This window comes from Ipomoea nil, unplaced genomic scaffold (genome assembly GCF_001879475.1).
Source record: "Ipomoea nil cultivar Tokyo-kokei standard unplaced genomic scaffold, Asagao_1.1 scaffold0688, whole genome shotgun sequence".
Taxonomy (NCBI): domain Eukaryota; kingdom Viridiplantae; phylum Streptophyta; class Magnoliopsida; order Solanales; family Convolvulaceae; genus Ipomoea; species Ipomoea nil.
Window position 1 is genome coordinate 7,362,068 of NW_017617116.1, and position 14,315 is coordinate 7,376,382.

At 38.9% G+C, this 14,315-nt stretch overlaps 3 protein-coding genes across 3 annotated transcripts in view; 2 read left to right on the forward strand and 1 right to left on the reverse strand.

The window, feature by feature from the left end:
• LOC109175469 (mannose/glucose-specific lectin-like) overlaps positions 1-2,288 on the forward strand; it is a 59,949-nt gene extending 57,661 nt beyond the window's left edge. The window contains exon 5 of the mRNA XM_019324728.1: positions 2,132-2,288. The gene's annotated coding sequence lies outside the window, so the exon portion shown is untranslated. The remainder of the gene's footprint in view (positions 1-2,131) is intronic.
• On the forward strand, positions 1,450-6,954 carry LOC109175472 (mannose/glucose-specific lectin-like). The gene is made up of 6 exons (XM_019324731.1): positions 1,450-1,743; positions 1,878-2,120; positions 3,603-3,905; positions 4,045-4,281; positions 5,478-6,137; positions 6,700-6,954. Exons 1-6 carry the CDS (start codon positions 1,516-1,518, stop codon positions 6,937-6,939), a joined length of 1,911 nt encoding a protein of 636 aa, XP_019180276.1. The 5' UTR covers positions 1,450-1,515; the 3' UTR covers positions 6,940-6,954.
• Positions 6,955-7,105: 151 nt separating this feature from the next.
• On the reverse strand, positions 7,106-12,682 carry LOC109175947. Its single transcript, XM_019325331.1, has 6 exons — positions 11,921-12,682; positions 10,434-11,318; positions 9,408-9,860; positions 9,066-9,252; positions 7,979-8,578; positions 7,106-7,863 (listed from the first exon to the last, which is right to left on the reverse strand). Exons 1-6 carry the CDS (start codon positions 12,518-12,520, stop codon positions 7,475-7,477), a joined length of 3,114 nt encoding a protein of 1,037 aa, XP_019180876.1. The 5' UTR covers positions 12,521-12,682; the 3' UTR covers positions 7,106-7,474.
• Positions 12,683-14,315: the final 1,633 nt, after the last annotated feature.

The window sequence follows — 14,315 nt, forward strand, 5'->3', positions numbered from 1 at the left end:
CGTGCCCCGACCAAAACCCCATGGACCCATTCGCCCGGCAATTTATATCCTACACCACGGCGTACATTGCACTATGCGCCCAGATGCAAAACGACGTCGTTTTAATTTTTTTTTTTTTTTTGAAATTTCCCGCCCCAGTGAATGGCAGTAGGCTTTTCTTTAAAAAAAAAAAACCCGCTGTTCAAGAATGTACATAATGTTATACTTGAATACACATAATGTTATACATGAATACACATAATGTTATAACAAAATATACATACTCTTTTTAAAAGATAATACACATAATCTAACATAATACATAATAAACATAAACTTTTAACATAATACACATCAACTCTTAACATAATACACACAAATTTTCCGATTCGGATGTACATAATTGTATAAAAACAATGTACATAATTGTATAAAAAATACACATAACTGTATGAACCAATACACATAACGTTGTGAACGAATACACATAATCTCAGCAACTTCCTACCGCGCCTCCCAACACGACCCCAAAACGACGTCGTTTTGGGAGGCGCGCGGCGCACAGTGCTATGTGCGCCGTGGTGTAGGATATAACGATTGCATTCGCCCCAACAACGTCAGCCCAATAAATCTTCAGCCCATGCTCAATATCCCCATCAGTTGCTATTGGTGCTTATATTGCACGTAATTAATTATATCACTCTCATGCTTAATGCTCCATTGGAACACCTCTATGTATTATATGTTGAATAAGTTCCAAATGGTTTAAATAATGTTGTATTAATTGTTGTTTGTTTTATGTTTGTCAAATGTACGTGGTATGACATATGAGATTTGTTGATTCGTCAACTCTCGTTCATACTTACCAATACATAGCGTTATTTTTATATTTGTTCTTAGGTATATAAAGGTACAATCAAATAATTAAGAATCATTGAATCAATGCCCAAGTGATAAACGTTTCAAAGGGAAGAAACTGGTTTAAATGAGAATATGATAATTTCTAGGGTTGTGGCCGTTGTTGGGAATAAATAAAGAATTGATTAATTTACAATTATATTTTACATTATCACAAACATACGGAGTAACAAACATATTGACATAAATAATCATTAACAAAGACTTACAATATTTTTAAATGTCCCAACAACTATCATTTTGTCATCATCTTCTTTTTAATTATTCATGATTTTTTATAAAGTAGTATTTGTTTTATATTTTCTAATTAGAACGGTAAACAGGATGTCATCACAGTATATATATGGTAGTTGGCTTTAATTATTCACTTCAATTCTTCAAATACTAAAAATTGTTATTAATACAAATACGTGATGCAAGTTGCAGGTGCAGACAACGTGACTAGAAGTTGCCCATATACTTAAAATTCTTAACCAACTAGTATGACATGCAAATAAAGAATTGGTGCGATTTATAAAAGGGACCCCAACTCTTCCTAGTTTGCCCACCAAATCAAACAAAACTTGCTCACTTTCATCTATTCCTTTTGCTTTAAAATTATCATCCAATTAAGAAACCATGGCAGTTCCTATAGATGCCGTATCTGGTCCATTGGGAAATTCCGGTGGAGATTTTTGGAGTTTCCGACCAACTAACAAGATCAATCAAATTGTTATTCGTTCTGGTGGGTCAGGAAATAACAACCCTATTGGTATAACTTTTTCTTGCATTAACGAAGATGATTCAAAGGAAACGATCACAGTAGGTGGAGGTGGAACAGATACTTTAGTCACCCGTACTGACACGGTTATACATTTAATTTGTACATTTTCATTTAATTTATTGTTTGTGATATATCTGTTCAAAGTTGTTTTCCTTCTTACTAAGTATAAATATATATAGAGTTTAACTTTTTCTTGATCCATGACATGTATAAATAGGTGATTATTGATGATGACGCGGATGAATACTTGACCGAAATATGCGGAACATTTGGACCTTTCGTAGATGATTCGTACAGTGTCTTACGATCGATAAAGTTTACAACTAATGTAAGAGAGTTCGGACCGTACGGCCCTAATGTTGGATCGCCATTCCACTTCCAAGCTCCTGATGGCAAAAAGATTGTTGGATTCATTGGTCGAGCTGGATTCTATGTTGATGCTATTGGTATTTACAGTGCTTAAGTGATTACATCGTCACTCTCAAGCTTAATGCTCCATTGGAACACGTCTATGTGTTGGTTGTTGAATAAGTTCCAAATGGTTTGAATAACGTTGTATTAAGTGTTGCTTGTTTTATGTTTGTCAAATGTCCTTTAATGTATGATGATATTTGTTGAGAGTCGTCAACCTTGTGTGCTCATATTAATAATAATAAAAAATGTTAGTATTTATAATTTGTTTTTTAATAAATAAATAAATAATGTTCAGAGTTAGTAGTACTAATAAAAAAATGTTTAGAGTGGCGGGATAGGAAACTTCTAAGGGCAGTTAATTAATTGGAAATTTCTGAAACTGCAAAATAGAAAACAGAAAACATTTTTACTAGCACAAATAATTTCTCAATTTTTCTCACTCTTAGAAACTGTTAATCATCTATTATTTATTTAGTTATATGTCACTATAATAACCACATTACTATGATTACATTCATTATCATATTATTTTACTTATCACTATCTTCTATATTTTCTACTTACTTATTTAAACATAACTTATTTGCTTACACTTTAAAGTTAGACATTATTTACATTATCACGTCACACAAACCGCACTTACCGAAGACCCAGGCCAGCACCTAGCCGAGCACAGAGCTCGACCTATGTGGCCGAGCACTGGGCTGGTTGGGCTCGACCGATGCTGGACTCGGCCATGTCCGGGTCAGCCAGGCTCAATCTCGGGGTTCGACTGCTAGTTGGGTCTAATTTCTTTCGGGTATATATATATATATATATATATATATATATATATATATATATATATATATATATAATTTAGAATTGGAAGAAATTAAACTGGTTTAAATGAGAATATGATAATTTTAAGAACTCGAAAAACGTTGAAGTTTCGATAGTTGTGGCCGTTGGGAATAAATAAAGAAATGAGTAATTTACAATTATATTTTACATTATCAAAAACATAACAAACATATTGACATAAATAATCATTAACAAAGACTTACAATATTTTTAAATGTCCTAACAACAACCAATTTGTCATTGTCTGCTTTTAATTATTCACTTCAAATACTAAAAATTATTATTATTACAAATACGTGATGCAAGTTGCAGACGACCAGAAGTTGCCCATAAAATCCTTAACAAACTAGTATGACTTATGAAAATAAAGAATTGGTGCAATCGGTTCAGATGAGAACATGCTCTCAGATAAAAAATAATAATTGATCTAATTCTTTTATTTGGGTAGATAAATAGTTTAGAATGGTTGACGATCAGTTCAGAGAGTTGAGTCCAACATAATGTCATCCAAACGTAACGCTAACTACTACATAAGTAAAGAAATAAATATACATCTTTATTCGTAGTTATAACTTTTGGTGCAGTGGTATAGTACTTATAAGCATTTGATATCACAGATTTTTCTATTCCATGCATGTTCCCACTTAGCTTCATTCCCTATAAAAGGGACCCCAACTCTTCCTAGTTTGCACACCATATCAAACAAAACTTGCTTATTTTCATCCCTTCCTTTTGCTTTTCAATTATCATCCAAGAAACCATGGCAGTTCCTACAGATACCGTATCTGGTCCATTGGGAAATTACGGTGGAAATTTTTGGAGTTTTCGACCGGTTAACAAGATCAATCAAATTGTTATTCTTTCTGGCGGGTCAGGGAATAACAATCCTATTGGTATAACTTTTTCTTGCATTAAAGATGATGGTTCAAAGGAAACGATCACAGTAGGTGGAGGTGGAACAGATACCATGGTCACCCGTACTGACACGGTTATACATTTAATTTATACATTTTCATTTAATTTATTATTTGTGATATATATGTTCAAATTAAAGTTGTTTTCCTTCTTACTAAGTACAAATATATATAGAGTTTAACTTTTTCTTGATCTATGACATGTATAAATAGGTGTTTATTGATGACGCGAATGAATACTTGACCGAAATAAGCGGAACGTTTGGACCTTTTATAGATAGGACATACAATGTCTTACGATCGATAAAGTTTACTACCAACGTAAGAGAGTTTGGGCCGTACGGCCCTAATGTTGGAACGCCATTCAACTTCCAGGCTCCGAATGGACAAAAGATCGTTGGATTCATTGGTCGAGCTGGATTCTATGTTGATGCTATTGGTATTTACAGTGCCTAAGTGATTATATTGTCACTCTCAAGCTTAATGATCCATTGGAACACGTCTATGTGTTGGTTGTTGAATAAGTTCCAAATGGTTTGAATAATGTTGTATCAAGTGTTGCTTGTTTTATGTTTGTCAAATGTCCTTTTGATGTATGAGATTTGTTGATTCGTCAACCTTGTATGCTCATATTAATAATAAAAAAATGTTGTTTTTATAATTTGTCTTTTAATAAATAAATAAATAATGTTGGAGTTAGTAGTACTCCAATATATATATATATATATATATATATATATATATATATATATATATATATATATATATATATATATATATATATAATGGTTTAATTGTGATAAAATCGCTCAAATTTCACACCAACAGAACTCACCATGGACCTTTGGGCAGCTGCAAGAGTGGAGATTCATTTTCATGCATACTAGAAGACGGTAAGATAATAGGACTCCATGGGAGTTCTGGGATTTTTCTTAATTCCATTGGAATCTACACTGCATCAAAATGATTCTATCTCAATTCAGTGATGTTGGAAAGATGATGGGATTCCGTGGCCGCTTTGGTCATCATCAATGTGTTGACGCGATTGGAGTTTATGTTTAAGTTTGTTAGAATTTAAAATTGGGTTCTCAATTCAGATGTGTCACGCTTGCCGAGAAACCGGCGAGTGTCCCCTCCCTCTCCTTATAAATACCGCATTAATTGCGGGGAGGAGAGACTAGTTTTATACACTAATCTTCAGCTCAGGAATCTTTGATCCACTGTCAAATCATTCGAGCTCAAAGACTTAAACCAACAAACAGATTAGGTAGGGGACTGTATCCGGAACCGTAATACTATACAAAATAGTAGAACCCCGTATTTACTTATTTACTACCTCAATACTAACCTATTAAATCTAATTAATTTGTTTTTTTTTTTTGAAAACCTAAATCTAATTAATTAACTAATTTAACTCATAACTTTATAAAATCATATCTTTCTGTCTTATTTTTCTTTAACAAAGCATTTACGTAGTCAAGAGTAATTAAGTAACAATGTTTATTGCCACCACTTAAGAATTTTTCTCCGGCCTGCAGCTGTCTTTGTTTACCTTGTACTTGGTCCTGGTCAGATAAGAATTTGTCAGAATTCAATTTTTCTTACGAGTATAAAATTTAAACAAAAATAATAATAATAAATTGATCTACTCCACCAACTCTATAAAATCGAACCATTTTCTAATTTATAGTCCGCATACCAAATTAAAGTTGTTTCAGACAACATCAATGGCCATTCCCGCTGTTTCCGCGGCACTGTCGAAGTTCAACGACGAGATTTCCCGATCACCGCCGTGCGAGGTTGACGAACGTGTGGAGGACCTGGTGATAGAGCTAACATGGATGCAGTGTTTTCTGGTCGACGGCGAACGGACGCCGGAAGGGCGTGCAAGGGCCGACGTCTGGTCGCCGGCGATCGAGCGCCTCGCACTTTATGCTCAAAATCTCCACTCCGGTTTGGTTAGCCCAGCCGTCAAGATTCTGGGGATTGAAAAGCTCACCAAAAAACTCGCCGCCCTTAGAGAAAAACTGCACCCTTTTGTCGTCACCGCTCGCGTTGCAAGTTCATCGTCGTCGTACGTAGCAGAAGTTCCGCCGCCTGCGGCGGTTCAACTCTCTAAAGAAATAAAAGTGGCGGCGTGGGGAGGTCCGGGAGGACAGAAATGGGATTATAAAGGGAGTTTGAAACAGATTGTTATTGTTCATGGGCTAACCATTGACTCTATAACGTTAACAGCCGTCAAGCCGGACGGTAACTCGGAGGTTCCCGCCAAATTTGGCGGCGGCGGCGGCAATACAATCGTCCAAGTAAGTCAATTTCATCTTTTTAACCAAATTAATCACTCTGGGTCATGGGTTAGGGTACTCGGATCGGTGCTCGGGCTCGGACCAAGTGGTGGTCACTGGGATGACACTGTTTTTATTGAGACTCGATTTCGGTTATTAAACTTCACCTCTGTGACAAGTTGTCCATGCAGGTTGGGTGTGTATAAATACTTTTGTCAGCAAAAAGTGAAATTTTCATTCCAATACTCCCGACATGATAGTGCAGGATGAATCAGGGCGACCCATTAGGTGGGAAGATCTGGTACCCACATAGGAACTCATCACATTGGATGTAACTCCGCAATGCTGATATTAGGACTAGTTCATATATCTTTGCTCATAATCTACTACTAATTAGGAATATAATCAATTGAGTTGCTCATGCTGGCGTGTGTATAAATACCCTAAGAAGGGGATTTCAGGGTTCATTTTTTTTTTTTTTTTTTTTTTTTTTTTTTTTTTGCATTTGTAAGGCAATAAAAATACTATTTTGCTAATGATCACTCTAATTCTACTATTGCCTTATTTTCTTTGCATAATATAGGTGGATATTGATGCTCCAATGGAGTACTTAACAGGCATAAGTGGAACCTATGGTGTTATTAATGGTTTAATTGTGATAACATCAATCAAGTTCTACACCAACACAACTCAGCATGGTCCTATCGGCAGCTGCGAGGGTGGAGATTCATTTTCATGCATACTAGAAGACGGTGGTAAGATAGTAGGACTCCATGGAAGTTCTGGGATTTATCTTGATTCTATTGGAGTCTACACTGGATAATAAGTCGACCTTTCATAGATAATTCGATAAAGTTTATCACTAATGTTAAATGTGCTCTGGTGTACGAGATTTGTTGATTCATCAATCCTATCTATTAATAAATAATGTTGTTTTTATATATCAATGATCAATTTTGTTATCCATCATATTATGCAACAAATGTCAATTAAATTAAAGAAATCATCTAAGCAATTATACGCAAAAAACTGACAACATACAAATGCTTTTTTATTATCATTCTGCTAATAATGCCTACCTCTATGACAAAAGGAAGACAAAAATTATATCAGTACAATGCTCTCTCAAACACAAAATGTTTTGATGATACATCTCAGAAAATTATCATCAATCATCTGAAGTCTTGCTCACAAAACATGAAATTCCCTTATCCCGGACCTTACATCCTGGTCAGACAGGAATCACCTGAAATCTTATATGAAATGCATGTTTTTTGAAGTTGTTTTTCTTGTTTTTTTTGTTTTTTTTGTTCTAATTTTGTTAATATATTAAACTATTTTTACTGATGATCAATATTTCATCCCCTCCTCTTTGCTAAGTGGAAACTCTTCTTCAAGAAAAAATTAGCAGCTTTATCGTTTCTGTAACAAAGTACTCTCAAGATTGTATTGGGGTCAGATTTGTGCCATTTTCCGGTGGTGGGCGGCATCGGCAGCTTCTGGCCGGCGCCGACGACGCCCATTCCGCTGGTTTCGCAGGCCACAGTGCTGAAATCTTCAATCAGTTGTTCCGTCGACTGGCTCATCAATGTAAGCACTCCTTCCACCGTCTCCGCCTCCCGGTCCACCACGTCTTCCACTATCGTTCCTTCGCCGCCGCCGCCGCAGGAGCAGAACATCTTCTTCAGGATGTCGAAGTCTTCCTCGATCATCTGGTGATCAGAGCGGCAAAACACCCTCGAGCTACCTGTTGAGTTTGTCTCATATAGAGATCAGAAATATGAGTTTATTTCATATAGAAATTAGAAATATGAGTTTGTTTCATACTTAGATAGACTATTGTACATGGATTAGATGCTTACCGCCTGCTAGGAGGACCATGAGATACGCCTCGAAAGTGGCCTTCATGACTTCTTTGATCGCCATGGGTTGCGCGCGTTCGGTGACGATTGCGCAGAGGAGCGTGAGGTTCTGCTTGAGGATTTTCAGGGCGGGGTGAATGCGCGCGTTCTCGACGTCCCCGACGTAGAGGCTGCCGTAGAGGACGGAGTTGGAGTCGAGGAAGATGAGGCGGTAGGCAGAGGCCTCGGAGACGTGCTGGACGCCGGTGAGGATGGCGGAGCGGGATTGCTCGAAGTAGGAGACGGTGCCGGTGACGGTGGTGGTGCTGCTCCTGGCGTGGCGGTTGCGCGTGGTTGTTTGGACGGTTCTTGGGCCGAGCGCCAAGGCTTTGTCGATGGAGTGGAGCTGGAGGAGGAGGAAGTGGAGGGTGTTGAGGCGGATGTAGAGGCGCTGCGTTCCGCGGCTGGTGGAGGGGCGGACATGGCTGCCGTCGCTTATGAAATGGTGCTCGCTGTAGACTCCGACGCTGCATGCACCCTTCTTCCACAGCCTGAAAAACCTCGAGTCTTGGCTGCATCTTGTTAGTGGAGGGAGGGTGGGGATATAGTTTTGTTTCGATCCTGAAAGTGTGCACTAAGTTAATCCTGAATCTAACTCGCAAATGATCACAATGAAGGTAAACCAATTTAAGTTGGTCATAACTAACCAACTCAAATAAAAAAACTAAGATCAGTAAGCTAATTCAATTGCGAGTCGAACATAGATGACTAACTTTTCTGGGAAACAAACCTAAGTTGTCCGTAGTTACCAGCTCAAATCAAGAAAGGCCCCTCTAACTTGAAGTGAACTCAGCCTGATCAATTTGGCTGGAAAAACCAGCATATGTTACCTATAGTTGACCAGTTCAAATCAAGAAAGGCCGGTCTAACTTGAAGTGAACTCAGCCTAATCAATTTGGCTGGAAAAACCAGTCTATGTTACCTATAGTTGACCAGTTCGAATGGCTCAAACTTAACCTGACCAATTTGGCTTGAAAACCAAATTTAAGTTGTCCGTGGAAGTCGAATTTAACCTAATCAACTTGGTTGGAGAATAAAGAAAACGTACCACATAATGCAACAAAGCTGATGTAGTCACGGAAGACCTGCTCGAGGCCATCTGCAAGACAGTTGACTAAATCATCATTGATGTTAACTGGAAGTTCAAAGAAATTCTCCACAGCTTCTTTGGCTTGCTTCATTAGCTCTACAGCAGTTAGTGCATATGGTTCGGTCTTTGACTTTGGGTTCCAGGTCTGTAGTTGAAAACAAAGAAAAGTTAATTTTGGATGATAAAGAGAAATCTGTTGAACATATAACCATTAATGTGCAATCTAACAGTTTAGACTTTCACATGTTTCAATTTGGTATCAGAGCCACTATTTAATGACGTGCAGGTAAGTGCTCATACCTCACTGTCCTTTGCTCTCTGCAAATTCTCCTTCCATATCTTCACTTTCTCCTGAATCCACTGTCGAACTTGGCCTACAAAGATGGCATCAACTTCATAAGGAACCATTTCTCTGACAATTGCCTTCCCTCCATCCTCGCATTCAACCGAGTCTTCAACCACCATTTGAACCAACACCTTCTCTAACTTCCCTGCTTTCTGCAAAACTTGAACTGTCTCCTTAGCCATTGTGCTTGCGCCTCCCATGTACTGCTTCAGCAGATTCCCGTAGCAGTTGTGCAGTGTCACAGCTGCAACTCCGGCAGCAATGGGGTGCCATTTCTTCAGTGCAGAACTGAAAATCTCCTTCTCCTTGGCCGCCAATTCCTCCGTTGCATCTGCTAATTTGATCAGTGTTTCACTCATTTCTTGCGTCTCGAACATCGCCCCGTTTATGTTCTTCTCCTCCAACATCTGTTTTTCATATCAAAGTCATTCAAGATTTAGTGATTGAAGCACATAGAAGAGGCAAAGAATCAAACATAGGCTCTCTTCCACAAGGCTAAAAATAAGTTATAAGCTCTATTAGGCAACCACAACAAGTTGGTCAGACTGTTGACTGCATCTAATAGGAGCAGCATATTGGCCATCTTAGTTTGTGTTGTGTCGGTTACCCAGTGCCCATCAGGGGCAACTTAAGCTGGTTTAGCGGTGTATAATGGGTGGGACTTTTTTAGATCAAAGTCATACAAGATTTAGTGATTGAAGCACTTAGAAGAGGGAAAGAATCAAACCTAGGCTCTGTTTAACAAGCCTAAAAATAAGTTATATAGGCAGACTATTGACTTGGTAATCACAATATTACAAGTTCAGCTTCTAACGGGAGCCTCCTACAGCTATGAGTAACCTAGATCGGTTTACCCATTGTGGCCCTTTATTGATCGCAAAGCAAATTTATCCGATGTATATATACCATCATATAATGACTACGGGTTTCTCTTGTGATTCAAAACAGTATAGTTAGAAGCTATATATGCTAAAGTATACCTTTGCAAATGCATTTCTCATGGATGAACGGATACAGTGATCAACTCGATTCCCTGCAGTGGGATCAGGAACGCCCTCCTTCCCAGCTTCAACAATGGTTGCATAGCCTGGAACATCCTCTTCCAGAATCTTGGTGGCCAAGAAAACCAAGGGAAGAATATTCTCCATCAAAGCAACATTTCCCTTGTCGAAATTCCTATGGTAATCAAGCAACCTCTTCTCCGACCACTGTTTCATGGAGGTCAAAACATCCCCCAACATCTGGACATAAATAGGTTCCCTGTCGGCTTTCTTGGCGTCATTCGCAACTTCCGCTAACATGGCCAGCGACGCGCAGAAAAGATCCGGCTCAATTTGGCCGGTAATGAAATACTGCTCGAAAAGCACCCAGGTGAAACACAGATTATGGATCGATCTGTTCATCCCTAAGGTCGCCCATGTTTTTTTCATTAATTCTAGTAACTCGTCGATCTCGTCGAGGACTAAGGTTTCGTCTTTCATGTCGAAGATGGAGCAGAGAAGCGCCATGTAGATGTGGACGTTGAGGGGAAAGCCGTCGGCCCAGTGGCAGATATCGGTGGCCATGCCGTCGGTGCTTCTCCAGGAGAGGGAAACCACGGAGTTGACGAGGTTTCTCATGGACTCGGAGTTCTTTCCGGTGTCGATGGGCTTTTCCTCGGCGGCCTCGATGATGTCCTTGAAGCTCTGGGCGAAGGTGTTGGATTTGTCGAGTGGGACGGCGGGGTGGCGGAGCAGCCCCGCCTCCAGAATCTTCAGCTGCCGCTTCTGCCAGAAATGGTACTCGTTAGGATCGGTGAATTCCGATGGTTTCAGGTGGCGCACAAGCTCTAGTGGAAGGATAATTGTCTCTGCTCGCCTGCCCATCTGCCGGAGAAGAAGAAGAGAAAAAAATAGATTTTATGAATGATAATATCATTATTATGTGGAGAAAATGACACATTTTTCTCTTGAATTATATGTTTATAGTGTTTTTTTAATTATTCAGAATTCAACTACCGTAAAGAAATTCAAACCTACACAAGTAATTCTGAAAAAAATGTATTTTTCATTCTTTAAATTATAAGATAATTGCAAGATTTGTTTTTATTCGTTGGTCGTACTCACATTTCGTCCCTAAGTTATAATTGATGTTGTAAATTTTGTCCTTTTTTTTTCTAATAAAACATTATGAACAAAATTTGCAACAGCAATTAAAACTTAAGAACGAAAAATGAGCACGACTGGTTAGAAAAATGACGAAATTTGCAATGTTAGTTATTACTTAAGGATGAGAAGTCAGCACAACCAAAAAATAGAGACCAATTCTACAATTACTTTATAACTTAGAGACGAAAAATAAATTTTTTTCAATAATTCATAAATTCTAATTTTATGTTCAAATCTTAATTGCGGAGAATGTTACTAGCATTAGTTTAAAATTATAATTATTAAAAAAAAAAAAAATGGAAGCTAGGTTAGTTACGTACTTGGCCAACAAGAGTCCGCATGAGAGTTTTACGTAGCCTATTATCGCTCTGCTCTGTCACTTTCATTTGCCGTCTCATGATTTCAGCCGAGGTCATCGGCCGCCTCCCCTTCGACGGCACGGCGGTAAAGTTCATCTTAGGGGACCCGCCGGAGGCGCCGCTGGGCGACGTCGGCAGCGACCCGCAGGAGCTGGCTCTGCGGGACGGCGACCGCCGCATCATCTTCAGCCCCAGCGCCCGCTTCACGCGGCTGGTCACGGCCATGCCCACGCCGCCTTGCCCCTTCCTCGGTGACCCGGTTCCATAATCCTGCCCCGCCCCGAACCCGCTTCCATCTCCCCCTCCTTCGGTCGGATTGTAATACGATAACGCCGTCCGGCCACCGAACCCCGGCGAAGACCGGCACGCCGTGAAAAATATCTCGTACGCGGCCTCGCGGAAATCGGCGGCGTCCAGGCCTTCCAGCTTCCCGAACGGCCATTCCTGGTCGCGGGGGCTCTCGGGGAAGCCCTCATCATCATCCCGGTGGTCGGCGGGTCGTTTGGCTTCGATAGTGGTGCTAATTCGGATAGCGTTGACCATGGGTTTAGAGGGCGCCATGTTGACTCCGGCGGAGAGAGGTGGTCGTCAGATATCCGGCGGAAGAGACAGGACAGAGAAACCGGCGAGCATAATATATATCTTCTTCTTTTTTTTGGGTTGTTTTTTATTTTTTATTTTTTCTTTTTCTTGAAGACAAAAAATTAGGGAATAGAAAGGGAGGGAAAAAGATTGAAATGAAGAGAAGTTGGCGAAAGGCAAAGGCTATTGTTTTTTTGCGAAGAAAACGATAAGGCAATGGTGGTCGTAATTAAAATCTTACCAGCCAGACACCTAAATTAAGTTGATAATTAGTCCATGAGATTAAGTTTTAGAGGTGACTTTTTTGACCCCACATGAAAATATTTGATAGAAGACTACGTTGTAAAGATATTATACACACCTTTATTTTTAAGATCTATATATATATAAAATCAATTTTCATCATTTTCTCTTTGAGTAAATTAAATAGCATCACAACCATAATTGTTAAGTTCACTTTTTTTGGCATTGTTGGAGTGTTTCCAATATGAGGGTAACCAGTCAAATTGATCGGGTTGTTGGCTTGGTAACTATAAAGTTTTAAGCGAGTCAAGTTATATAAGATAACTAACATTATATTTGCTTGGGTCAAGTTATATAAGATAACTAAGATTATAGTTCAGGTTATGTGATTTTTTCTAAGAATGTCACGTAACCTCTACATAAAGTTTTTAGCTATTGAAAGGGAATATGAGGTACCCTCCAATTTCTTAGGTATGCTCACCTTCTCTTGTCTTATTACTAATTTTTTACTTTTGACATTTTAATTAATTTGTCTTATTATCGATGTCTTATTTATATACCTCAGTTTTAAACCAAACACAAAAATATTCCCAACAATCTAACATTACCTAGCGTAATCTAACATTCCGTAAACCAAACACCCCCTAAGTTTAACATGGCCTCTTTCTGGTCCCTAAAAGTACATTTTCAGATAGCGACACCAAATTTTCCCCTAAATCAAAAAGGTTTCCAATATTTGTTTAGGTTTCCCCTAAACAAGCCAATTTATGTCTCATATTGATCGATGACGGGAATAATTTTAGGCTACTCTTTTAGCCGTTCTAGAAAGAGGTAATCAAATTAATTAAGGAAAAATGATTCCCCTCTTCATAACTTCTCCCAAAAGATTGAATTCCCAATCTCAAGAGTCCCCACACCCTAATCCGACGGAGTATTTAGAAAGATGGAAATCATAACAATTCAATAGCTCAGCAAACGTGGCCAAATGTCGATATACACAAGGGGTCTACCCACTTTAAGCATAATCTTCACACTACCGCCGCCGAAATTCAATCCTTGGTCTTTTTTCCCTGCATACTGAACCATTGAACTAAGACTGTGCGAACTTCACACTCCATAACTTGGGAGGATAAGAGCGATCGCTAGACCTATTTAAGGCTCTTGCAACCAGCATTACTCTTAACTAATACAAGTTTCCCATAACCGTACCAAAGAAATTATTGAGCATTTTGGGCATGATTCTACAATAATTCAGCAACACCATAACAGAATGAAGGGGATTAGTCCACATTCCATAAACAACTAACACACCATTAATGGTGATTGGGGTAAGCTCAATCGGAGATGCTCGGTCTGATTCAGCGCTACTGCTTTTAGCGAAATGCAAGTCAAGCAACCCAGTTAACAGTGCTCGATCTTAAAGAAACCTCAGCACCAAAAACACGTTCTTCGCCTTCAAGTGAACAATTCGGTCACTTTTATGACTTGTATATCATGAAAGGTTACCATGTATTCAGTTAAAAAACGAAAT